Below are 27,560 nucleotides of genomic sequence, written 5' to 3'. Positions count from 1 at the left end.
GGCCACAGCTAGCACTCATCAGCCTTTTGTTGACAAAGACATAGGTGCCAAAAATCTTTCTATCACAGCAAAGGGGTACAAAACTTTCTCTAAAAATGACCTGACAAAGGGCTGTATCTAAAAACTTTGCTCGTGGGTGTGTTGTTTGAGGGGGGGGGGAAGGAGTTGGTTGTGTGAGCTGTCCAAAGGGCATGAAATGTTTAATCCAAACTTCTCTGCCCCAGGAAGAAGACTGAATGCACATAGGGTTGGTAACAATGGAGGTAATATACACATAGCTCTGAAATTTGTCTTGTACAGGTGATTGTGTTTGTACAGAGCTATGGCTGTGTGTTCACATAAACACAGTTTGTTTTAACAGGCAGCCTGTGGCATAATGTAGCTAGCATACCATCAAAGGGGGGTAGTTACAAATGTGGTCCCCCTTAGTGTCCCCTTTCTGGAATAAAGTACCTCTTTAGGGTCTTGGGGAGGCATGCTCACGCCAGCACCAGGACTGTAGTGCTAGCATCCTTTGCAGAACTGGTGGGGAGGGAGGGCTCAAAGCATTAGTGTAACATGATTAGTTTAATCAAAAATGTTAAAGTACCATATCAAGCCATAATCATGCAAGGTCATACACTCATATAAAGATTTGGGGAGGGTTGGGGGGGGGAGGTGGTACCACAAACATGTCACGTTAAAGTCTCTTCCCCCAACCCTCATAGGTTTCATAGAGTTGGCCTTGATATATCTGGGAGCATGAGACTCTGTCTAGGTTTCCCTCACCCCCGCACAACCAATTGCAAATTTGGGCCCCAAAAATGTGAGCTGTAAATGGCTTGTGAAGACACGTCTGTGTGATGCTAACTGGTGTGCAGTGTAACCCTGATGGAGGGGTACTGGGCTGTTACAATGTGTCTAAACAGCTTCAACATTCTTCAGCAATTATTTTTAAAATTATTACAGCTTTGACATTATAAAAATTTATCAGCACTTTAGGCAGACTGTGTCCAATAGCTGGCTCATTTGCCCTGTCTCTGTGGGGGATGGATGGTGAGGAGGGGACGCAGCCAGGGGCAGGGACCTGTTGGGGGGTGGCTGTGGAGTTGAGGAAGATTCACCCAGCAGTTGCGAGGCGCCACCATGGCCCAGGCGTCCTTCCTGCCCCCCATGGGCTGAGAGCGAATTAAAGATCTTCATCTGATAGCAAGAGTCCGGAGTCAGTTCTCAGACACACTAATGCAGAAGGCCATTATACTGAAATGTAAAAATATTTCCTGCCCTCTTGACCATCATGTACATTAGCTGAATGATGTGTAGGAGTTGAGAACCTTTTAATAATGCCACTGAAGAAAAATATTTCAAAGGCTTTTAGTACATTATTTGTTAAAGGTGACACAGTAAACTACAGCCAGGCACACAAGGAATAGGGGTGGTCACAAGCAAGTAAGTGAACCTTGCCTGTTTATAATTAACTAATGATCCATACTTAGTCAGTGTATTATTAGACTCAAATACAAAATGAAAAAATTGCACTTGTAGCCAAACTGACCTTTTAGAAATGTGTTTTACAATATGTAATACATTTATGAATGCCCAGTCTTTGTGATAAACGCCCTGTGGCTTTCTAAAATAACACCACTCTCTAATATATATATTGTCAAGATAAACATTGATATTTAATACAGAAATTGGCTATTAAACTGAATGACAAAAAACAAACAGCAGTTGCTTGTATAAATACATGAAAGGATGGGGGAGTTGCTTTACCAAGTGTGAGGTCAGTCGATCGAGATAAATCAATTAACAGTAGGATACCAAGGGAGGAAAAATAACTTCTGAAGTGATTAGAGAGTGGCCCAGACAGTTGACAAGAAGGTGAGAGTAACAGTGGGGAGAAATTACTATTGGGGAAGTTAAGTTTACGTTTTGTAAAGACTGCCCTCACACTTGGTAAAATAATCCCCCCATCCTTTCATGTATTTATACCTGCTCCTGTATTTTCACTCCATGCATCTGATGAAGTGGGTTCTAGCCCACGAAAGCTTAAGCCCTAATAAATTCGTTAGTCTTTAAGGAGCCACAAGGACTCCTTGTTGTTTTTGCTGGTACAGACTAACATGGCTACTACTCTGAAACCTTAGAATTGATGACTTTAGCCCATTCTTACTCAAAACAGTATATACATTCCTACAGTCTATGGAGGCAGAGCTTACTGTAAGATATACACAATGCTATCTGTGGTTCAACAATATTTTACAAAGAGCTATACACAGCACATCCCATTCTGTGCCCCAGAAGGCTGAGTTTTTGGTTTGTTTAATAGTTATTCAATATATGAAGATTTTTTTCTGTCTTAAGCAGCTTCTTCAGCAGAGCAGTCAATGCCTGCATAGGTAAACTTCTCATACAGCGTGGTATTCACATATGTCTGAAAGAAGAAGAGAGGTTGAAGTAGGTGATGCATGTTTTTCCTCAAGCGCACTAAGCTGTGCTCTAATTATTTTGGGGATATAGAGCTCACTACTTGTGTTTACAGTACCCCCCAATGAACTTGACACACATGCCATGGAAAGATTTAGCCTTTGGACTTTAAGCTAGCATAGCCTTACCTTTCGTTCCTCTAACATCCTGTTCAGTGACACCAGGATCTGAGCGAATGATGGCCTTTCATACGGTTTCTCCCGCCAACACTGTCTCATTAGGTCATACCTTTAAAAATCAGACACAACCCGATGAGGACTTGGCAGCATGTCACTGAACACAAGGCCTGCAGATTCCATCTTAAAACCATGGCAAGCAGCCCCAGTTTAAGGCTGGAATTTTCAGCCAGACCTCTAAGAGGTGCACCAAGCAGTGGGAGGCACAGGAGCTGTTATAGCAGTGCTTCACCACCTGAGCCTCTCATTCGGCATTCCCAGACTCCCGCATAGGAATTGGCTTTACTGCATGGCACACAGCCACATGTACGATGTGACACACAGCCACATGTATGATCTCCTCCACGGTTTCCTCCAGCGTGGTGGTAACTGTACTGGTGTTGCCCACACCTGTTAAGGTAGCAAACCCATTTCAATTCAAACATGCTTTGTTTTACTTTTTCAACTGCCATATTTGGGCTTAAATTTCCCATGCTTGGCCTTCTTGAAGGTGATCTTTCGTGTGGAACGTTGCGGTGGTTTTCAAAAGGACAGCCACCCAGCCTGTGCAAAGTATAGCACCTCTGGAGGCAAATTGCCATTCTGCAACCAACAGTGCATTCAGGCCTCATACAGCTATATTATTGAATATTTAAAAAAATCACACATTTGCTGAATCAGGGCTTCCCTGAAAACTGCTATTTTCACAGTAAACAATGGAAATAAAATAATAATTAATGAACTTGTTTGCTTACACCTCATCATCGCAGTTGAGAGGCTTTTCCAGTCTGTACCCTTGTGGCAATTTCTCATAGAGTTCTGCACATGTCATTCCACAGTATGGTGTCCCACCTAAAACACAAGATTTTAACACGGGCTTAAGCAAATTTTTCTGGTGCTATCACAAATAAGGATAACCGCGCTCAGCACAAGAGCCACAGGATGGCTCAGCAACAAAATATTTGATGAAGGCAGGTTAAAGATGAAGGAAGATTGTACTAAGTAACTGTATTTGATAATAATAATTTTAGTCATTATTTATGCTGTGCTAAAACCATGCACAGTGTTTTTATAAAGTAAAAGGCAAACGGGCCAGATCCTCAGCTGGTGTAAACTGGCACAGTTCCATTGATAATGTGTCTCATCAAATTTTTCCAGCCAGTGGCCTGATTCTGATCTCACTTACACTGCCTTCCGTAGCGTTATTCCTGTTTTACACTGCTGTAAATAAGATCAGACTTAGATCCCATGTGACCAGTGGTAGTGTTTGCAGGATCAGGCTCTAACTTATATTTGGAGAGTACTCTTAGGGCTAGGTCCACAAAGAAATTTAGGCCTGGTGACATTGACTATAGATACGTAGAAAATCACCGTGATTCACAAAGCCTGAGTTTGGCACCTAAGCTCCCTATACAATGAATGCAGAGAAATCAGCACCTCAGAATGGGCTTTACAAAAAGCCAGCAGGCTAGGTAGCTCCTGGCCTAACATAGCCAATGGGAACTGCCAAGCTGAGGGGTGTGGGCTCTTCCTCCTCCAGCTGTTTTGCAAAAACTCACCTCTAGGGGCCAATCCAGTAGGCATGCTCTGAGCACACTTACCAGATTGGGCCCCATAGGTGACTTAGGTGAAAGAATGCCTAGCTTCTCCTGGTTTCTGTTTGGCTCTGGGGCTTAGGAATCCAGACACATGGCATGGCTGCAGTGCGCACGCTCAGAGGCAGAAACAGGCGCCGACAGGGTTCATGGGCAGCTGAGCAGGGGGTTTGTGAAACCCAGTGCAGCCTGGGATGTAAGTGCCTAAAGTGGCAGTTAAGTGCCTTGGTCCTTTTATTAAGCTCACCCTTGGAATATTTGTTTTTTAAAAGAAAATACCTGGTGTAAATTCCTTGCCATGGGATAATGAAAAGAGTCTCTCTCTACCTTGCTCAGGTAATGTGGTGCCTGACCTGGACTGAGTTGGAATTGTGATGATTTTTTTAAGGGTATTGTGACCAATGCAGGATGTAGTTAATAAATCAAAAGAAAACAGCGGAAGATGTTTGAAAGCGAGGAATGGCTTAGTGGGCTGAATGCAGGGCTGAGAGCCAAGAATACCCAGTAGGGATACTGTACTAGAATATCCCATGCTGGTTTATTTGTCTACCAGAAAAAAATGGATACTTACCTAAACTGACTATTTCCCATAACAGGACACCATATGACCACCTGCAATAGGGACAAAGAAAAAGCACTCATACCTTGATAGGAACAATGATTAAAAGTGAACAGGTGTGATACTGAAGAGAATTTAAAAAGACATTTTGCTAATATACAGAGAACGTAAGTTACAATTCACTCTTTTCATTTTTTTCTGATCAATTTTCTGTTTGGGAGTAAGGATCCAGGCTTTAAAACATATAAGGCCAGATTCTCAGCAGGTGTAGATGAGCATTGTACCACTGACATCAATGGAGCTACGCTGATTTACACCAGCTGAGGATCTGGCCCATTTCCTCACTGTCTCTGTCTCATTTAATACACAAAGTGCCAAACTCTTCTCACAGTTCAGTGTCACCAGTGTAAACCCAGAACAATTTCGTTGAAGTACATGAAATTATGCTGAATTTACACTGGTGACTGACTTCAATAGCACTAGTCAGGTGGGCAGAAATTGGCTCTTAAAGGAGTCATCAAGAATGTAAGAACAGCCATACTGGGTCAGACCAAAGGTCCATCTAGCCCAGTGTCCTGTCTTCTGACAGTGGCCAATGCCAGGGGCTTCAGAAGGAATGACCAGAACAGGTAATCATCAAATGACCCATCCCTTGTCATTCGTCCCCACCTTCTGGCAAACCTCCTTATGAGGTTTCTTTTTTAACTACGATTATATTCTGCTATTTTGTTTATCTGATTCCAGAAGAGACTGTCATGCAAAGAAGAATTATTTTGTACCTCCTTTTCGTCTCTCCACTTAAAGATTTACAGAGACTAAGTTCAATAGAAAATGACCAAATGTGTCAGACGTCGCATAGAAATGAACCAGCACTATAGTCTATACAGAAAATTTCGGCAGAGGTATCGCCTCTGATTACTTTCCCCTTTTCGCTCAGGTTGTGACCTAGCAAGGCACTTAAACCCCACAAGGAGTCCTGTTGACTTTAATGAGACAGCTCAAGTACTTACAGCTATGCACATGTTTAAGTGCTTTGCTAGATCAAGCCCGTAGAGCTTGGCCAACTCTATCTGATTTCCTGGCATGTACTGCTATCACAGATCTGAACTTTTGCTGTTTTCCTGGATACTTGCTACACTTCGCTGGCAGAAACTGGTGTTCGTATGGGCCTTCCAAAGGTGCATTTGAGTTTGAGTTTCAAACTAGAGATGCCCCTGAACTAACCCCATGTCCAAAATCCCATGTACTTTGTAGAAACTCAGATCTGGACTCAGACCCAAACTTAGCCTGGTTCAGTTTTTCCAGACTATTCCTTGTAGTCTGATAAGCTGTCTGCCCACATGGTGACACATATGCCTGTGTTTTCTGAGTTCCATGAATTAATAGCTGCACGATTAAAAACGCTGGCAAAAAAACTTTCCCCTATGAAGCTTCGATGTTATTAAAGAAAGTCTTGTTAAAAACATGTTAAAGAACTGTACTTACACATCACTGTTTGTGGTGTACACACTGTAATTTAGAGATTCAATTGCCATCCATCGCACTGGAAGCCTTCCCTGGAAGTGATGCCATTAGAATTGCATTACAGGCTATTATATTAATGGTAGTGTTCATAGCTGTTTCAAAACAATCTTACTGAAACCTGCACCACGAACAACCATTACTTACATTAGTGAGCACTTACACAGGTAGCCCCATTCACGTCAATAGGCCTACTGATATACATGCTCCCCAACTTGAGCACTGGTTGTACAATCAGGTCCCAGATGCACAGCTCCCAGTAAAGCAAAGAGAAGTTCTTTCCAAATGAGTGTGGTCCCACTATGAATTGGAAACAATTCTGCTTGCATGATGCACATCCTGTGAACCATTCCTTTCCCATTGACCACAAGGTATCAGTGACACAGAGGCAGAATCATGTGGGATTGGATGAAGAGACTCATTAGAAAGTTCACTTCTTCCTCTTCAAGGGATGCCAAGGGTTTAGTGCCTGGGAACTGGTCTTCCTCCCTGAGGAGCCTTGCACATAGGATTCCATCTCATCACTCCCACCCACTCCACCCACTTTTCAATGGAACCTCTAGGGGAGTGTGCAAGATAGTTTGACCAATGATTCATCAACATTCAGTCTCATTACTTTCTCAGGCCCTGATCCTAATCTTAGGTCACTGGCTTTACACCAGTGCAGATCATGGAGGGATTCACTTTCATATATGAGCTTTGTAAATATCAAATTGGAACATAAGAATCAGTTACGTGCCTTTACATTCCTATTTCATTTTTCCTCATTACATTCATGAAATAAATACAAAGGCCAGGGTTGGAGTACAAACTTTCAGCTTGTGCAAAGGATTTGCGTCTAAATAAGTCTGCCTTTGATTAAAAATAATCAGACACTTCTAGCTAGAGTTGTTCCCATCCCTTGCGTGACAGTGTTATATCCCAGAACTCCTTCAGCACATCTGGACAGTTGTCTGTGGTTGTGACACCCTTTTTTAGTAGTTCACTATTTCAGTTGTGAGACAAAGCTGCCTGTGAATAACTAGTTTGCTTTTTTCTTCTTTTCTTTTAATTTAAATTTTTAGTACTCTGAATCGCGACAACAAGACTAATTGTTGTATTTGTCCTATGTGTGACATTCAAAACTACTGAAATCTTACTTATTAGTGATGTCATATGTACCAACATTTACTCTGATCCAAATATCTGTATAGAACAGAATTGCCATTGCTTTAACACATCTGTTTTGCACAATGGGATCCTTAGCTGACGCAAGTTGACATAGCTCCACCTATGTCAATAGAATGAAGCCATCTGAATACAGATTATAGTTGAAAGATGTTTTTTTTAAATGGCTAGTGATGGGCCTCAGCCAAAAAGCTACATCCAAATATCCCTGAACTTTGCATGAAATTTTTGCAACTGGTTCCTTGGACTTTAGGAAGGTTAAGAACCAAACTTTGTCTCTTGGCTCCATCTCTAAAAAAAAGACATAGTAATAACCCCTGATGAGGTGTGATTTTCTTAAAGAATGATCATACTGAACATGTTTGTTTCAATCCTTACCATGGTCTTTTTAACATAAACTTCTTGACCTCTAGACAATCCAAAATCTGCTATTTTTGCAACATAGTTTTCTCCAACCAAGATGTTTCTTGCTGCCAAATCGCGATGAATAAACTACAATAAAGAAAACAGAAATTCTGAGGTAACCCAGTATGCTTAGATGTTCGGCTGTGTGTGTGTGTGTGTGTTCTCCCTGTGTGCTGCCCCAGCTTTGTGCAGACAGCTGGCACAGTAGACGTGGAGCGAACCGCCCAATGACCACAAGAGTCATTAAAGTACGAAGGTGCCAGTCCAGGTTTATTATCAATAAAGCATGGTAATAGCACCTGGTAGACTCTACAAGGATGCTAAGACGTATGCCCATGACAATGGATGCAGCTCAGTGAATGGCGGGACTTTTTGGTCCCCCCTTGGCTGATTCTCCCTCTGAGGTTCATCTTTATACCCTTATACAAACAAGTTAGTACTGCCCCTTTGACATAGTTAATCACTGTCCCCTGCGCGGCTAGTTATCACCTTGATCATGTTGGTTCAATCAAAACATCTCTATTACAAACTGTCATCCTGACCTTATCTTTTAGGAGGGGTCAGTGTGTTCCTGTTATCCTTGGGGACTGTATAAAAGATCAGTTCTGGTATAGCCCTAACAATACATATTGAATAGAGGTGACAAAAACTAGATCAAGCCCTAAAAACTAAAGCGCTGTGTTTTTAAAAGACAAGGAGCTCAGAGCTGACCTGTTTTTGGCTTAAGTAGTCCATCCCTCTGGCCACATCTGCTGCAAAATGCAGAAGCTGCTGAGAAGACAGCGTGGAGGCAGTGCTGTTGGCAATAGCAAATGCTGGGTCTGTCTCCAGCACTCTGCTCTTCCTTAGGAAATCGAGTAAATTTCCATGGGGAGCATATTCAATAGCCAGGTAAAGATACCCTAATGTAAAACAGAGAGAGCAGTATTACATAACAAGCTAAAAATGGAGACAGTGTCAGTGATTATGCATTTCCCCTGATTGGGTCCCACTACTACAGTATAATGCCACACAAGATTCAAACAAACAAACAAACAAACCTTCTATTTCTCAGATGCAGAAGAAGAAGATGGCAATGATGGCCATTTCAGAAGGATTCTTGTGATTTTATAGTTCAAAAAGCGTTTTTCATAACAGAAATGTTGCAGCCCAGCAGTTCACAGTGTGGAATACAGTGTAGAACCTCAGAGTTACAAACACCTGAGGAACGGAGGTTGTTCCAGACTCTGATTATTCTTTCAAAAGTTTACAAGTGAATTTTGAAACTTTACTGTGCAGAAGAAAAATGCTGCTTTTAACCATCTTAATTTAAATGAACCAAGCACAGAAATAGTTTCTTTACCTTGTCAAATCTTTTTTTTTTAAATTTCCCTGTATTTTTTTTGGTAGTTTACATTTAACGCAGTACTCTACTTGTTTTTTTTTTTTTGTCTCTGCTGCTGCCTGATTGCGTACTTCCAGTTCCAAATGGGGTGCGTGGTTGACTCGTCAGTTCATAACTCTGGTGTTCGTAACTCTAAAGTTCTACTGTAGTAAGTGGCCAGATCATTAACTGGTGTAGATCTATTCACTGCAGTAATCCTCCCAGGTAAACATTGGCTTATGAACAAACCTCCTGTCCAATTACCCCATTGCTTGGTTTTGAAACAGATTAATTCTGCAAACCACCAAAAAGAGCACTGCTGATCACTGGTGGTCCACAGACCACTGTTTAGCTATGTCGTGTTTTCTGTTTATTATGCATCTAAATATTTTATGTAAAAATCTGCTTATATTTTATGTTATAAAAAGGGTGCCATCTTTCCTTTTCTGAGCACAATAATTACTTTAATATAAGGAGAATTTCTGGCCTAGACAAATATGTAGTTTTATATTTTATTTTATTGGAATTTTTAAAGCCAGGTAAACAAAATATCGTACCCCGATGTTCACATGCTCCCAAAAGATTTATGATATTATGATGATGTCCAAGTTTACAAAGAACTTCCAATTCTCCAGCAAAGTCTCTGTGATCATCCTTTGAGGCATACTCTGAAAATATAAGAAACATTTATTTATGTACTCATCTAAACTGCAGTTAAAACCACGCTGTTGCTACTGTCATTAAGACAAGAACTTGGACTACTGGTTGATGTTGAAAAGGGATAAACTCCATGGTATTCCAGTCTTTACCTAAATAATAACATCATTCTTCAGTCAAAAACCTAGAGGCATCATAATGTCTTCAACAGTCACACCCAATATGTCACTCCTCTTATGGTATAGAGACACAATATGCCTTAGCAGGTTATACAAATCCATCAGCCTAAAAAAGAGAGTGAGCAGATCTTGATATTGAAGTCCCCAAATACCAAACGCCTTAAAGCATCCAATTCAAGGGTAATAAAAGTAGCCAAGCAAGCTTATTCTAAAAGCCATCGATAGGCTAACACGATCGTACACCAGAAATATTTTTCACCTAGCACACTTACAATGCAGCACAAAATAAGACTTCTGTGAAGTCTGGTGTAGTAAACCAACTGAACCCACTTTCTGTTTACCTATGATGAAAAGATCTTTAACATCTAAAAATGAGAATATGATCTGAAACATCATAGCACAGTTGTGAAATATGCCTGGTTTTATACCTACCCTGCAAAATCAAATAAACCTCGGTTACCGCTATGATTCATCTTGTCCTTAATTAAGGGTCCAATCTAACCCCAGCTGAAGTCAATCAAAATAATCCACTGAGAGTTGGACTGAGCCTAATGATTCCTAAAGAGCAAAATCAACAATGCTTGGATCTCTCTGTTTAAAAGATACATTATAAATCTTGGGAGAGTGGCTGGAGAGTTGCCCCTAAACTTATGTTTTAATTTACCATATACCAGCGTTTCATGTCCCTGTTTCTACTTGTGTATTGTAGCTGGCATGCTGGCATAGCCAGAGTGGTATTGCCCTTCTGGGCTACCCACACTTAGACCAGTTTTTCATCCATAAAAGATGCACACTGGGTGTGACACATGACCAGTGAGGTATTATAGAAGGTTTTGTGCTGGCTTGGTAAATCTAAGTATTGGAATATCCAATACCTGCCCCATTCTTTGCAGTTCATCCTAATTGAGTGACCTCAGTCGGCTCCCCTGGGACTCCGGTCATAGTGGCGTAGTTGTGCTTGGACACACATTACCACAGGTTAATTGGGTTTTTGGATCAAAACCACACACTTGTCAAAAATTAATTTTGATATTGGAGAGCTTAAGGGTTAAAAATCAGTTACAGTGAGTGACCCAGATCCTAGGAAGATCCTGACAGAAAAAGCTTGGAAGAATTGTGCTCACAGAGGGGGTTGTCTTTTAAAAAAAGGCCCCAGAGCAAGAATTGAAAAATCTGTTAATGGCCAGTAATCAGGAGGCAGACCCAGCGAAAATGCCTGCAGTGAGAAACTAGCAGCAACTTGAACAAAAGCTAATACCTCTTCGATTGCAGGGAAAGCAAAAGATAGCTGATACGGAAAGAGATGCTGCTGAAAGAAAACGCCTGTGTTCTGAACATTAACAAAGAATCACATATATTCAATTGCAGGAACTAGAAGCTAAGGCAAAATGGACAAACTTAAGCTCCAACTCAAGAGAATGAAGGACAGCATCATCCTGAAAAGCGTCTCAACAGCAAAGATGGGGATAGAATCTATCCAGTTTGTAACCATGTTGGTATGTTGTTTGACTCTAAGTAGTTGTCTATGTGTAACTAAAATATACCCCAACTCTGCCACCTTTTATGTAAATGCTTTTACTGCGAGGTCAGGTGAAGGTAACCCCATAACTTGGGCAAAGAATGTAAAAATCAATGGTAAAAGCTGTTTAGGGCAAATTACAGGTTCTAACATCAGTCTTGTTAAAGAGGATCTTGTCAAAGAGGAAGATTACTTACCAGGTGAAAGTGTGAATATTTTAACCCTCTATGAGTTTGCTGTAAATGTGCCTTCAGCCAGAATCCACCTTGAGTGGAATGGCATTAAACATGAAGTTATAGCCGGTGTAAGGAAGTTATTGCCTAAGCATCTTTTGATTGAGCATGATATTAAAGCTTTGTTTAGTCAGGTTAACATAAATCAGTCACAGGAAAGAAATAATCCTAAACCTGTGTCTATTGGGGCAATAACTTGCCTATTGAGGAATTCTCCAAATGTTTGTCTGTGGAAAATAGCTGTTTGTGCAGAAAAGCAGTTTATATGTGAATGAAGTTTCTGAATGTCTGTCTAATATCTCACAAGTGAATCTGGAAATAGATAAAGCGCAGAAAGAACGCATTGGTCAGGAAAATGTTTCTCCAGAGCAGATTAAAGTTGATGATCAAATTAAAAGCCCAAACTAAGGAAGAAAGGATTAAGCACCCTGCAAGACCAATGACTCAAATTCAACCCTTAAAAACATAAGGGGAGACAATGTTTGTGTTTTTGTGTATTTACATATATATGGGTAGAGATCAACAGTGTAATCAAACAGTCCCTGTCTATGCTGTATTCTGTTAATTCAGAGATCAAAAGAAATTCTTAACAATTAAATGAACTGTAAACCTAGGATATCGCTGTATTCATCTTTCTTTGAAGTGTATAGCCAATCATCTGCAAATGGTGGAAAAACAGGCAATGCTTTATGTGGATCTGTGTGGAGAATTATCTGCCATGCTTAGGAAATGAGTGTCTATTGTTCTCCGAGTCCCCGATCTGTCACAAGAAGGCCTGAGACTTGGGTCCTGATCCTGTCATCTCAGATCTGCTTGAGGCTTCATGCAGGGGAAGCCTAAGCAACAAGGAATAAGATCCCAGCGCTGACTGGCCCGCCTTGAATATAAACATTGGACTATAACCTATGAACTATTTCTGAAATATGAAACTTTTTGCCTCTACAAAACTCACCATCTCTGCTATGAGTCTGAATCTCAAGCACTGTACTCATGTCTGTGTGTATACTGGTCTTTTAACTAATCCTCTCTCCCTTTTATTTTTTAATAAATTTTAGTTTAGTTAATAAGAATTGGCTGTAAGCATGTATTTGGGTAAGATCTGGAATATTCATTAACCTGGGAGGTAATGTGTCCGATCCTTTGGGATTGGTAGAAACTTTTTATATGATTAATAAGCTTTCATTAGTTCTTATCATATTTAACTTGGGTGTCTGGGTGAAGGTCTGAGGCTGGGTTACTTTAAGGGAACTGCGTTGTTGGCTTCTGGGTAACCAGTAAGGTATTATAGAAGGTTTTGTGCTGGCTTGGAAAATCTAAGTATTGGAATATCCTCCAGCTTTGGGGATTGTCTGCCCCATTCTTTGCACTTCATCCTAATTGAGTGACCTCAGTCGGCTCCCCTGGGATTCCGGTCACACTGGGTATCATTAAAAACTCAGCATTCACCATTCCATGCACCAGCAGCAACCAGGTTTTCTCTTCTTTTTCTGAGAATGGATGATACAATGGCCACCCTTAAACAATTGCCAGTTTCCTTGGATAATGACCTAGAGAGCTGCATAACAACATCTGCACTATTCCAGGCACTATAGTGGCAGTATTCTAGTATTTCTGGAACTTAGATACCATGCTGATAAGCATCTTAAAAGTACCTTAGGGTATGTCTATACTACCTGCCAGATCAGAGGGCAGCAATCGATCCAGCGAGGGTCAAATCGACCCCTGAGCACTCTTCTGTCAACTCCTAAACTCCACCGCTGCGAGAGGCGCAGGCAGAGTCGATGGGGGATCCCAGCAGTCGACTCACCATGGTGAAGACACCACAGTGAGTAGGTCTAAGTACAGCAACTTCAGCTACATTATTCACGTAGCTGAACCTGCTTAACTTAGATTGATTCCCGCCCCCCCCCCCGCAGTGTAGACCAGGCCTTAGATAGAGAAGTGATGCCCAAAAAGAAGTAGAAGGAAATTTAAATGACCCTACAAATATACTGCTACCGTATCTATTTATTTAAGGCAACATTGGCAAGTTTTAAAGGCTCTGTGCCATTATCACTGTGGAGTAGCAAATGATGAGATTTTCATGTGACTCATCAAACAGACTGAAACTCATATGGAAGAGTCAGCACTCAATGATACCGGGTTAAACTATAAAAAACACACCGACAGAAAAAAAAGCCATCTCCAGGATGCAAACCTTGGCCAGGCAAAAGCAGAAGTGAGCTTATTATTCATGCTTATTATTTAGTATTTATATTACAGTAGCAGCCAGAGGCCCCAGTCAGAATCAAGGTCCCCTTATGCCAGGCACTGTACAAACCCAGATAAACATAGGGCCCCGGCCTCAAAGACTCTGCAGTCTTTAATGAAAACCGCTGACCTTTCATCCTTTTGATGGCAGCATCCATTCGCAAGCCATCCTTCTTAATTCGTGCTTTAAGGACTTGTCCAAAGTTGCCCTCCCCAATCACATCTTGAAATTTGATGTCATTCCACTCGAGGACTGGATAGATAGTGGGGTCTGGGCTGTTCTTGGCTTTCCTGCTCAGAGTGAGAGTTCCTGAGTTAAACTGGACAGCTGGCTCTTCTCTCTGTGAAAAAAATTGACCACGTTAGTAGTAGTTTGTACCGTATGGAGTAATACCACAGAACTTACTACCCATTCAATATAAGCACATGGGAGCTGAGCCTTCTCTAGCTTATTGTCTTCTGCAGTGTAATTCCTGGTTTATACTGTCTAAATGAGAGGAGAGACACTCGCTGACTACTTTTATAAAAGTGTAGTGGAGGCTGACAGAAAGTAGGCTACAGGGTTGGGTAAGCTTCCTTCTTCATGCTGAGCAGCTTCCACTGCAGTGTTGAGGAAGAAAGAAGAGAAAGCGAAACATCTGAGCAAACTATTACATCTAGCAACTAAATAGTCTCCACTCTCTCCCTTGCCTAATCAGGCTGGGGCACATCAAATAGTCTGCTGTGTTTGAGGGGTCATCCTCGCTTTAATTAATGCATCCTCATAGGATTTGCTAATGTGGAAGAAAAGAGTGTAGGGAGAGTTTCCGTGGGACCTAACAACTGGTGATGATGGCCCATACTGTCCACTGTATGAAAGAAGCCGGAAGAGGTGTGGTGCTGCCATTGGCTGGCTCTTGGCCTGCCGTGCCCATCTCTACAGACTGTGGAGGAGCAGTTACTGGGGCTCGGAGTAGCAGTAACTTGCACTGCATTTTACAACCCACGGTGCAGCTTAAATGGAGACTACACCACACCGAGTAGTGTGTTCACAAGCCTTTCTCTGGTCTGGCAGGGCATGCCTCCCGTCCTCACACACATCAGATCACAAACTGGTGCTGCAAAGGAGATAGAAGCAGTAAAGCAGAAGGGGAGACATAGCACATAGTTGCCTTCCTTCTCTAGGTGGACCCTCAACTTTGTATCCCACAGTTGTGATCCCCTGCTCACCTCTGGGTCAGTGGTAGGAAAGCTTGACACTATTAATGCTAGCACATGCATTAGGGGGCAGCTTTATTTCGAAAGTCAGAAGAGGAGGAGGAGGGAACCATCAGAAAAAGACAACAGATGAGGCTGAGATGAACAACTGCACCGACAAAGCAAAACTGGAAACTCACTACCACATTTTGGAAGGCTTGAGCCATTCTGCGCTGGAAGTTGGCTCGCTTTAGCTGCAGCATGATGAGAAAGGCCAGGAGGATTGTTAGGCAGGTCATCCCTGCTGAGCCAAGGATAGCAATCAGCAGCATTTTCCCTCCCTTTGATTCATATGGAGCTGTTGAGGGGAAAATGGCACTTAATAGCATCTGGTTAACGTTGACAGTCCTCTGAGGGGAGTAAATATTAGCATTCTTATTTTACAGATACACAAATGGAGGCCCAGAGAACTTGGGCCTCATCTTCGGTAGTGCTGAGCACCCGTGGCTCCACTGATTTCAACTGGAGCTGGGGGTGCTCAGCATCTCTGAAAGTCAGTCCGTGGGTGGCCAGGCTGGTGAAATTCCATGGCCTGTTTTATGCAGGAGGTCAGATTTGATGAGCTAATGGTCCCTTCTGGCTTTAAACTCTAAGAATCTATGAAACGTTGGGCCCCCAATAACTGGGGCACTGAAAGTCAGCAGCCACTTCTGGAAATTGTGTGACTTGCCCCAGGCTACACAGTGAACCAATAACAGAGCTGGGATTTAAATTCTAAGGTCTTTGTCTGGATGTGCACTGGGTACATTTTTCTTAAAATCCAACAAAATTCAGAGTAACAAATAAAAGCTCATCGGTCCCCAGCTGTGTTCTCAGCTTGCTAACCCACATGGCCCCTCAGACCGCCCAGGCATGGCTTGGACTGAGTTCAGGAAGCTGGGTTAACCAACCTTTTGTTTCCGGGAGAGTCTGCAGTTCAAGAGAGGGATTTGGGTTGCTCAGTCCAATATTGTTCTGTGCACTAATCTGAACCAGATACGCAGTGTTCGGCTCGAGGCCCTTGAGATGATACTGCGTGATGGTTGTGTTTTTTATTGTGACGTCAATGTGGTTGTACTCAGCCTTGCCATAAATCTTGTAGCTGATGATGATGGAGGAGATGGACTGTCCCGCAGCAGTTGACCAAGAGATGATGGCGGAGGTGTCCGTGATGTTGAAAATCTTGATGTTGTCAGGTGACGGTGGGATTCCTATGGACAAAAAAAGAACATGTTCCAGTTTACATCCATCCTTGCTCCTTCTCTTAGCGCCAGTCCTTTCCCCAATACTCCCACTGGCTTAAACAGAACCAGGATCAGGGCGACAGCAAATGAAACTTGACTATGTTTTTATAAACTTGACATGGTGCATTTCATTCTGGCACCAACTACTGCAATACTGAACACTTCCAGCAGAGTGTCCTCATGGTATTCCCTATCCTTGCTAGGAAAAAGAAGAGACTGCTTCAGGTACTACTATCCTAGACAAAGGGCTTCCTCTTGAATTAGGGCAGCATAATTTTACCTCCTGACTGGATCAGCATCCCCCTGTGGTTCCAGTATCCCTTACTTTTCATTTCTTTAAGGCCTGTTTTCCTTGTCCATCCAACAGCCATTAGGAAGGGTAGAAGTCAACGGCAAAACTCCCACAAATTTCAATGGGAGCAGGATTGAGCCCTTAGCTGGTAGCCACAATCACAGCTGGCAAGACAAGTTCTCCTTGGAATAATATACCTATGGTGATATTTCCAGAAGCAGGTCACCACTGTCATGTTTGTAATACATGCAGGGCCCAGCTGTGTAACCTTTACCAGTGTAGGTAAGCACCTGTGCGAATGGGATTAGCACTGAGGTTGCAGGCATGAGCGGTGCAGAGTTGTGCTCTTCCAGAGGAGCGTACTAGAAGCATTGGGCCTCAGGCAAGCACAATGACTTCACGAGTCCCCAGGGAGTGTGGCTGCGGTGACAGTACTGGGGGGGGAGGGAGGGGGCAGGTGAGACGATGGCCTTGCCACCATTCTCATCCCTTCCTACCTCCTTTGAGGATTCTAGCACCAGCATTATGACAGACTCAACTACTCTCTGCACTCAGTGTAGTGCACAGACATTGCATCCTCTCCTCACCCTTCAGTGCTTGGTACAACTCAGCCAGATTTCCCGAATCAGTGAAGATCCTATTGTCTTGGATGGAGCTGTGGGTGCCCAGCACTTCTGAGAATCAGGCCCTGAGGGTGGGATTTTCCAAAGCACCTAAGTGATTTAGGAGCACACATCCCATTGAAAGTCACTGAGACCTGTGCTCCTGAGTCACTTAGGAACTTTTGAAACTCACATCCTTAGTCTCTGACCAGGTGGATAAGAATTAGTGCTGACCCTCAGTTATCCCTCTGAACAATAGCTAAAAGCAGCTGTAAATGCACATTCAGAAGCACTATGCTATTACTGCAGAGAATTACTGTGACGTTGCACTCCATATGTTTTATGGAAATATGTTTATAAGTGTGAATATGATATAACTGGAATATGCGTTATTCAAAAGGTCTCTTGTAAGGTATCATTACAAAGCTTATAATCTACTGAGTGTGTTCACCCTATTTGTACGAATGTGTCATCCTTGTATCTGAAGCTAGAAATATGAAGTATTACTCTGAAGTTCTATTGTAACTATGCAAAGTGTGGGCCATTAGTGGTGGCTTGGAATCTTGATGGCTCCCATTAACTAGGACAATTGGTTGTGAATGGTTCTGTTTACTCGCAAACCTTCCTGGCTACATGCACGCCAGCCCTGAAAGAATGGAAAATGAGGTCTTACAGTGACATGTGATCATGTCACCTGGTACTGGAATCCATCTTAAACCTGGTGCTTTTCCATTTAGGAGGGGTGGGGACCCAGACACACAAAAGATTCCCACCTTGTGCCAAAGCTATAAAAGGGGGTAGAACAGAACAAAAGGGGCTTCAGTCTTGAGAAAATCCCTAGTTACCACCTGAGCTGGAACTAACAAGAACTGTACCGGGGAAAGGATTGGGCCCAGCCTAAGAAGGAGTCTAGTCTGTGAAAGAAGCTTATTGGAACATTGCTGAGGGTGAGATTTATCTGTATTCAGTTTCTTAAATGTATTAGGCTTAGATTTGCATGTTTTGTTTTATTTTGCTTGGTAATTTACTTTGTTCTGTCTGTTATTTCTTGAAACCACTTAAATCCTACTTTATATACTTAATAAAATCACTTTTGTTTATTTATTAACCCAGAGTAAGTGATTAATACCTGGGGGAGCAAACAGCTGTGCATCTCTCTCTATCAGTGTTATAGAGGGTGGACAATTTATGAGTTTACCTTGTATAAGCTTTATACAGAGTAAAACAGATTTATTTGAGGTTTAGATCCCATTGGGTATCTGGGTGCTGGAGACAGGAGCACATGCTGAGCTGTTTTCAGTTAAGTCTGCAGGTTTGGGGGTGTGGTTCAGACCCTGGGTCTGTGTTGCAGCAGACTTGCATGTCTGGCTCAACAAGACAGGGTTCTGGAGTCCCAAGCTGGCAGGGAAGATGGGCTCAGAGGTAGTTTCAGCACAACAGGTGACAGTCCCAAGGGGGTCTCTGTGACTTAACCCATCACAATTACATTTTACAAAGACCTCTAGCAACATCAGAATCCTGCTGGGGGTGGTTAGGGGGAAGAGGAAGAGAAAGGAATAAATAAAGTAAAGTGAATCCAGTCACTTACTGTCACTGTAGGTCCATGCATACAAATAGTCACTCCACTCTCCTTCAGACCTGGTATTCACACGTACCCTGCACCTATACTGCTGTCTGGGTTCTAAATCATCAATAACCAGGGTGGATATATTTCCTGGCACACGGGTGATAACACTGATCTCATCACCACTGTTGTCATTCACACGCGTCCTTTCCACTTCAACAAGAAGGTCATCTTCTGGCTTCTGTGCTATTGGCTGCCATGACAAAATCAGAGATGTCTTGCTTTTAGGAAGGAGGGTGAGACCTTCTGGTGGAGGAAGACCTTGGAGAATCCACAGAGAGAGAGAGAGAAAAAAAACTTTATTTTATGTCTTCTGGATACTTGCACGCAAAGGCTGGTATTAAAACAATAATCTGGAACTGGCCATCTGGGTTAGTGGTTAGTGCTCTGCACTGCCAAGTGAGGCCTGAGGTCATCCATAGTTCAAATCTTGTCCTCCATACCTAGCAGAGGCTAGAATTGCTGTTGAGGTCAAATGCTCAGCCCAAGCATGGCGTGTTTTGGGTTGCTTCTCAGGGACATGACATCCTTGCATGGATCACAATACTGACATTTTTAAATGACTTTAGCATTTTGCAGTGCCCTTGATGGTGCCACTGGAAAGTACTGTCAATCTCTGATGCTGCTGGGCCTGCCACAAGTAGCAGGGTGGTGGATTTCAGATCTTCAGTTTCTCTGAAATGCCATTTGCTTCTCAGAAAATCTGGAATTTCTCCAGCCACCTCCTCCAGCCACGTTCCCTCCTGGACTGAAGGATTCATGTGGCTTCATTTGCTCTGTTTTTGTGAAAGATTGTTTACTTCTAACATTTGGTGATAAGGGTTTCACAAACAGGAGTGCTGGTAAGAAACCAAGGGCCTGATGCCTGATTCTCCACTGCCCTGAACCATGTATAATAATTTATAGTGCTACAAAGTGCATGTAAAAGGCTAATATGTCAATTTGGTAGAATTCTACATTCGCTTTCATAGGTGTTAATGACTACACATGGTGCAAGGCAATGGAGAATCAGACCCTGGCACTTTATTTCCTGGCCACAGTCACATTTGCTAGATCAGAATAGCAAAGGTTAATGCCCCTCTCACTACCTACAGTTCTTTGAAGGAGAATGAGGGGGCCTGAATAACTATATTGCGTGTGGTTAAGTAAAACAACAGAGCTATGGGACAATGTGAGGATAGAGATAATAGACTTGGGAATTCAAATTACATTGAAGGAGATGGGGTGGAGGGAAGAAAGCTAATACTCTACAACTAGTAGATCCCTGGTTGGTTGCTGGTGTGCACAAGCTCCATACAAAGAACTGTTGGCCTGGGTGTCAGCAAAAAAGTATCTTTCTTGTCTCATGTCCTTCACTGGGATGGAGGAGGGTTGAAAGATTATGGATGCAAAGTGGAAGTTTTTAAACATGAGGAAGGGGCCAGGCCCCTCTCTTTTTATTGATGGATCATTTCCATGTTAAGGGTTCAGTAAACAAGAGGTCATTTATTTAGTGCTTGAGTATTTGATTTCTTTCTGTTCCTTGACTCTGTATGAGATTCTGATTTTCGAATAATCTTAACCTTAAAGAAGTCAACATAGTCTAATGGTTAGAGCCATCACTAGCAATCAAGAGAAGGGGTTCTATCCCCAACATTGTGGAGCACTTGCTGTGTGGCATTGGGCAAGTTACCTAACCTCATTATTCCTCAGTTTTCCCAACCTGTAAAATGGGGAGAATGATATTTAGTCACTTTTTGCAATTCTTCCCCTTTCCCCACATTTTCCTTTGCTTTGCTTGAGACTCCTCTGAAAGGATCTGAACCTCCCCAGGCCCCTCTGTTTGAGAAACATTATTTTGGGGCTTGGTCCAAAACCCACTGAAATGAATGGAAAGGCTTCCATTGACTTCAGTGGGCTTTGGCATGCATGCAGATGAATGCAGCTGTGCATATTGCAGAGAAGACGAAGGAGGCTGATTGAAAGCTCCCCATGTGAAAGGCCAAAAGTCCTACGTACCAAGTGCAGCCGTTGTGAAGCTTGCCTGTGGCCCAGGATGCCCTTCTCCACCATCCCCTTGCCGGCTTAGCTGAACACAGAACTGATATTCTGTTTTGGGTTCTAGATTAAATAATCTCTTGCTCTTTCCATTTACTGGGAACGAAAAGAGAAAGAAAGGTCAACCCTCCATTCCATTCTGAAAAATAATAAGGGATTTTCTGAATCCCGCATCACAGCTGGGTCTGCTCTTGAGAGAGGTCAAGGTTATGGGCTCCGCTTTACCCCCATTACTCTAGGATGAGCTGTTTAGATGTACATGTTAATTACCATTATGACAGTATTGCTTATTATGGGTTAAAGCACCAGCAATGTGCCCAGCCTTGCATGAGATACAAAAGGGCAGATTTTCAAAAGTACTGAAGTGCTCAGGATCCTCAGGGGAGCTGCTGGGTGCTGAGCACTTCTGAAAATCTGGCTCCAAGTGAGCTGGCCCCGATCCAAAGATCTTACAATCTGATCCGGTGCAGGCAAACCTCTTCGCTCTTGTGGAGACTTAATGAAGTCATTGGTCTAGCTATTAGGAGTTCAGATACCACAATGATGGACAAAACATACAAGCCTGGAAAGAACGAATTGGAATCCCGAATACCCATGAATGTGTTGGCTAAAGGCTCAAGAATCCTCAGTGTTGATGTATCTGTGTTTCTTTTCATCAAGAGATCCCAGCAAAGAGACTTGGTGTCTAATGAAGATGATGTGTAAAGTGATATAGGTTAGACTCCCATACAACCAGGCATACTCCCTTAGATCTACTTGCATCCAGTTATTGATATGTAAGGGAAAGCAAGGTGACATAAATTACACACTGAGGAGTCAGAAGATGTCAGTTAAAGAGGATGGGGGCTGCTTTAGATTACACCTTCTTACATCCTCAGTTCATTGGTTTTTTTTAGCTACGCTCCTCGCTTCTGGCCTGTCAGAGTCTGAAATATGTCTGTTTTGATTCCCTTGCACTCAGTGGGTCAAATTTAGAGCTGATGTGTAAGGTGTGTGTTTGTAAGTTAATCATGTACTTGGCAAAGTGTGTGTGAGCCCATGCAAACCTATGGGAATCTCGGAAAAGTCTACATGACTTTAATGTACATTTGACAGGACTGGATGAAGTGGTAAGCTACACCAATTTATAGTCTCCTCTAGGCTACTCAAATTCACTTGACTCACTTCTGAACTTGGCCCTTGGTCTTTAGAAGTCCTAGAAGCCAGTACTTGGGTACCACAATGATAGGAGCCTTATAAAAACCTGAGACAGAGAAATATGTAGGAGGCCACTTGCTTCTGCTGCTGCTTTAATATCTTTTTAGGTTGAAACCTAAGTAAGAATTGCACTTGCAAGGGCCAGCCGTAGGTTCTGTTGAGCCCTGCATAAGTAAAAGTCATTTTTCAAAACAGAATTTTACGTTAGAGCAAACACCACATTCCGATTTTTCTTCAGCTTGACTGTAGATGAGGTTTCTGTATGAGTGATGGGATGAAAGAACTGACCCTTACCTTCTACTGACATCCAGGGCTGATAACCTTTAGCAGGCTTATACAGGAGCTTGGTTGACACAATCGGTCCATCACCAGTATGGGAGTCAGCATTGATATTGATGGTGAGAAAATTATGTCCACTGTCTATCATCCTCGGAGCATACTGAGGCACAGGAGGAACTGAGCAAGAATGTGACTATTAGACCAGATCTTTTATTTGTCTGTATTAATAAAACTGTGGCATCTACCTGTATTCCTATGAATCCAGGTATTGCCAGACTGTATCAGAGCAATGGTCCATCTACTCCAGTACCCTGTCTCTGACAGCTGCTTCAGCAACATTTCTCTATGGTAGGGAAAGTTTCTTCCTAACTCCCGTTAGTTAGAGGTGGGATTATATCCTAAAGCATAAGGGTTTAGATCCCTCTCCAAACACTTGGATTTTTTTTTCAATCTTTACCATCCCATTCATTTGCCAATTCACAAAAATTACAATGCAGGAGGCAGCTGTTTAAGGTAGAAATGCTTTAATATTTTGAATGCAGATGTTTATTTAAACATTTCCCTGTAGCGTTGTCAATAAAAAACATTTCAATCTTGTGCCAGTCTACGAGAACCAGAAAGTGAAACTGATTGGAAACATTGTCCAGGCTGAATGAAATGTCAAGAAAGTAAACAAATGTTATCCACAATGAAAATACATCAGATTTTTAAAATTCCTTCATCTTTAATAATCCCACGTAGGACTATCAAGAGGAAGGAAGACTGTTAAAATATGGGGTTTGATCTAGATAGTGTCCCCTTATGGTCAATATGCTCCCTACTGTAAGGGTCCTATTTCTATCACTCTTACTCACTTTGACAAGCACTCACTTACTCACATACCCTAATTTTTAGAGCTGCTGAGCGAGACACAGAGGCCTATTGGTGGTTTACTTCTCTGTGTCAGTAACTCTTGTCAAGCCTGACACTGTTGTCATGATATAGAACCAAAAGGTAGCATGTAACATATCACTGGAAAACTGATAACTCACTGATCATTAATATTCTTGAATGAGGTATGGATGGGTGTGTACAAAGAGTTATGGATACGTGCTAGAATTATGTTCTTAAAATGTGTTTGGCACGCAATGCATAATCTCAGTCTGCCTTAGACATAGGACTGTATTTGCTTGTCTGACCAGCCTGGTCATTAGGCAGAGACAATTAAACGTATATTTATATAAAAGGTAGACAAAGCCATGAATGTAGTGTGTGGGAGTTGGGAGGGAGGGGAAGATAGCCTCTTAACTATGAGTATGTCTATACTACCCACCATATCGGCGGGCAGCGATCGATCCAGCGGGGGTCGATTTATCGCGTCTAGTCTAGTCTAGACGCGATAAATCGACCCCCGAGCGCTCACCCATGACTGTACTCCACCAGGGTGAGAGGCGCAGGCGGAGTTGACGGGGGAGCGGCAGCAGTCAACTCACCACAGTAAGTACGTCGACTTCAGCTACGTTATTCACGTAGCTGAAGTTGCGTAACTTAGATCGATCCCCTCCCCTAGTGTAGACCAGGCCTATAAAGACAGGGGATCTGAACCTCACGATAAGCAATTGAATCAACTGATAGTATACAATACTACTGCATTACAAAAATGTATCGAGTAAGGTCTTTTATGAAAAAATGACACTTTGGTGATTAATATCATTGAGAAATATGTGCATTAACACTATGTGAGGTATTATGGATACTCACTGATATTATGCTTTGAAGTCTGTGACCAACATAGGGAGAAACCAGGTTTTCTCACAGACAGCAGGGAGGTAGCTATCTACTGTCTCCAAGGTAAATTAAGCATTATCGAAACAATGTAAGTCTGGTTTACATGCAGATCAGCACAGAGATGGAAAATCAACAGGAAGCCTTCCTGCATCTTGTAACTGGGTAAATGGGAAAACAGCATGGTGTCTACATCCCAGCAGGAGAGAAGCTTGGGCTGGGCTTACTTTTCAAAGACTGCATTTGAAAAATTTACTGGACTATACAAAGATAGGGGAGAGAGCTGCATAAAATTCAAGGGGCCAGAGCCCTTCAAATCACAGGACATTGGATCCTTCAACCAAGGGGGCTAAAGTCTCTGGGAACTATATATAGGTGAGAAACCTGCTTAGACAAAGACTGTAACTTGCTGAAATTAAGTTTTAGTCTCAGAAGAGTATTTTTACTTTTGTTTGCTTGTAACCCTTTCTACCTTTACTCCATTATACTTGGTATCACTTAGACCAGGGGTCGGCAACCTTTCAGAAGTGGTGTGCCGAGTCTTCATATATTCACTCTAATTTAAGGTTTTGCATGCCAGTCATACGTTTTAACGTTTTTTAGACGGTCTCTCTCTATAAGTCTATATATTATATAACTAAACTATTGTCGTATGTAAAGTAAACAAGGTTTTCAAAAGGTTTAAGAAGCTTCATTTAAAATTAAATTAAATTAAAATGCTGATCTTACGCCGCCGGCCCACTCAGCCCGTTGCCAGCCTGGGGTTCTGTTCACCTAGGCTGGCAGCAGGCTGAGCGGGGCCTGCAGCTAGGACCCTGCCTGACAAGGGGCCGGTAGCCAGAACCCCAGACTGTCAGCGGGCTGAGCTGGGCCGGTGGCCGGGACCCCAGACTGGCAGTGGGCTGAGCGGCTCAGCCCGCTGCCACTCAGCCCGCTGCTGGTCTGGGGTTCCGTCTGCCGGCTCCTGCCAGCCAGGGTCCCGGCTGCCGGCCCCTCTCAGCCCACTGCCGGTCTGAAGTCCCGGCCCTGTACACATAGAGTAGGTATCTACCTTCTCCCTGGTCCTAGCCATTCTCTTCCTCTCTCTCTGCACTGAGATGAAGATGGGAGTGTGCTGAGAACAGGGCTGGGGGGTGAAGGAGCAGGCTGGGGGTTGGGGTGCAGGGTCTGTCCAGGAGCTAGAATGAGGGAGGGGGCTCAGGGTTGGGGCAGGAGGTTTTGGTGTGGAGTGCTTACCTGGGCAGCTCCCGTTTGGTATGAGGGGTGCAGGTGGGAATGGGGGGGCGGGGTGCAGGAGCTCCCGTTTGGAGCTCAGGGTGGGAGTGGGGATGTGGGGGGTGCAAGAGTCAGGGCATAGGGTGTGGGGGGCCTGGGTATTTGTGGGGGGTGCAGGAGCCAGGGCTGGGGTTGTGGGGAGGGGTGCAGGGGTCAGGGCACAGGGCTGGGGTGTGTGGGGGGGTGCAGGGGTCAGGGCAGAGGGCTGGGGGTGTGGGCTGGGGTTATGGGGGTGCTCCCAGCTCCCTGCCCTGAGCGGCTCACGGTAGGAGGCTGGAGAGGATATGCCCTGATTCGACCCCCTTCCCCAAGGTCCCCGAAGCAGAGAGAGGCGCTGCGGCTCTGCTTTTACTTCTCCCCCGCTTTTACCTCTCCCGCTCCATAGCAAGGGCTGTCAGCTGATCAGCCGTAGGGCGGGAGAGAAGGAGGGACAGGAACCCAACACGCTTGGGGAAGAGGCGGGGGGAATGGGAAGCTTGCCTGCCCTGCAAGGAGAGAGCGGAGGGCACAGGGTGGAAAAGAGCAGGCCGGGCCGGGCAGGATTTTTAGTGGCACGCTGCGGTCTGCCTGGGTCCAGCAAACAGCAGCGTGCCATTAAAAATTGGCTCGTGTGCCATGTTTGGCACGCGTGCCATACGTTGCTGAACCCTGACTTAGACCTTTGACATTTTGCTTAATAAACTTATTTTTCTTTTACTATACAACAATTCTGTGCAGTGATTTAAGTAAGAGTGTTGGTCAAACCCAAGTTAAATTAGTGAACTGGAGTGCATTGTCTCTTTAAAGGAGCAACGAACTAATAACTTCTTGAGCCTTCCAGGATAGGATACTGCTGGGAGACGTGTCTGGGGAACTCAGAAGTTGGGGTCACTGTTTGTTACCTGCAGAGCAAGGTTTGGACTGGCAGAGTCCTGAGGAGTTTGCTGGCAATGCAGACAAACTGGTGTTGCAGGGAGTTGTGACAGACCTTAGCAGTAGCAAAACTCACTTGCTGAGGCAGAGAGGGGTAACGCAGTAACTCACAATTCTGGGAACCTCAGCAGATTGTCACAGTGGCAGACAGTTTGGGGGAAATTTGGGACTGAGAGGGTATTGGGGGTTGCTCTGCAAAAAGTAACTGGGTTGTGGAGGCCAGGGTGTGACCCGCCTGCTGGCTGTTGGTGTTCGGGCTGTGAGCCATAGCAGCATAGCACCGATAGCATCCAAAGTTGCAGGGCAGGAGGTGACATAACCTCTTACTGGTCTGGCTTGAACCCCAAAGCACCACTCTGAGCGCCTGTATCTCTGAAGTCTATGGGTTTTCTAGGTGCATGACAATTGGGCTTCTTTTATTAAGATGAGTTAATATGCATGGCAGTACCTAATTTACACTCTATGTTTGAAGATACTTGTCCTAGTCCATAAAGAAGATTTTCCATACTACATTTAATATCAGCAAAGCAGCAAGCTCTGGGCCTGATTCACAGCTCTTTCCAGTCAATGGAAGGACTCCCATTGAGTTTAATAATGTAGGCTTTGGTTCAGGCTCTTTAAGCATAGCTGGAGTATGAATGATGGAGCAGGATAATATACATGGAAGGGTTAAGTGTTTGTATAAAAAACCATAAACATGACATAAAGGAATGGGCTCATGACTCAACTCAATGCATTATCAGATCTCTGAACAGAAACTGCTAGAAGATAGATCGCATCTCAAGGATGCTATGGACATTTAACGGTGTAAGCTTCCCCGTGTTAAAAGAGGGACACAAGAACATCTGAAAGCACATGATTCAGAGAACCTTACCTTTAACTGTAACCCGGAAAGGCTCTTCTGCCATCCCTGCTACTGTCTGAACACTGCAAACCCATGTTCCTGAGTCAGGGGGCTGGATTCTATTGATATGAAACTTTGCTTCTGAGCGATTGCTAACAAATGAGACGGGCTGAAATGACAAATCATAAGAAGGTTCTGACAAACCT

General features: G+C 43.4%; 1 protein-coding gene across 13 annotated transcripts in view; it reads right to left on the bottom strand.

Moving 5' to 3' along the window:
• Window positions 1-1,336: 1,336 nt before the first annotated feature.
• TEK (TEK receptor tyrosine kinase) overlaps window positions 1,337-27,560 on the bottom strand; it is an 87,515-nt gene continuing 61,291 nt past the window's right edge. For 6 of the 13 annotated variants that reach the window (XM_073345547.1, XM_073345540.1, XM_073345544.1 and 3 more), the window contains 15 exons: window positions 27,385-27,523; window positions 22,575-22,736; window positions 21,045-21,179; window positions 19,011-19,307; window positions 16,196-16,495; window positions 15,446-15,603; window positions 14,200-14,410; window positions 9,789-9,899; window positions 8,580-8,770; window positions 7,842-7,955; window positions 6,261-6,331; window positions 4,788-4,828; window positions 3,377-3,473; window positions 2,595-2,694; window positions 1,337-2,413 (listed from right to left, as the gene is read on the bottom strand). In XM_073345547.1, coding sequence (XP_073201648.1) covers window positions 2,339-2,413; window positions 2,595-2,694; window positions 3,377-3,473; window positions 4,788-4,828; window positions 6,261-6,331; window positions 7,842-7,955; window positions 8,580-8,770; window positions 9,789-9,899; window positions 14,200-14,410; window positions 15,446-15,603; window positions 16,196-16,495; window positions 19,011-19,307; window positions 21,045-21,179; window positions 22,575-22,736; window positions 27,385-27,523 — 2,202 coding nt within the window. In that variant the 3' untranslated portion in view covers window positions 1,337-2,338. Of the gene's footprint in view, window positions 2,414-2,594; window positions 2,695-3,376; window positions 3,474-4,787; window positions 4,829-6,260; window positions 6,332-7,841; window positions 7,956-8,579; window positions 8,771-9,788; window positions 9,900-14,199; window positions 14,411-15,445; window positions 15,604-16,195; window positions 16,496-19,010; window positions 19,308-21,044; window positions 21,180-22,574; window positions 22,737-27,384; window positions 27,524-27,560 lie in introns of those variants that run through there. The other 7 variants (XM_073345541.1, XM_073345545.1, XM_073345543.1 and 4 more) reach the window with 5 other exon arrangements.

Source organism: Lepidochelys kempii, chromosome 5, assembly GCF_965140265.1.
Source record: "Lepidochelys kempii isolate rLepKem1 chromosome 5, rLepKem1.hap2, whole genome shotgun sequence".
In the NCBI taxonomy this organism is placed as follows: domain Eukaryota; kingdom Metazoa; phylum Chordata; order Testudines; family Cheloniidae; genus Lepidochelys; species Lepidochelys kempii.
The sequence above is the reverse complement of the archived record's forward strand: the minus strand, read 5'-3'. Positions and strand labels throughout refer to the sequence as shown.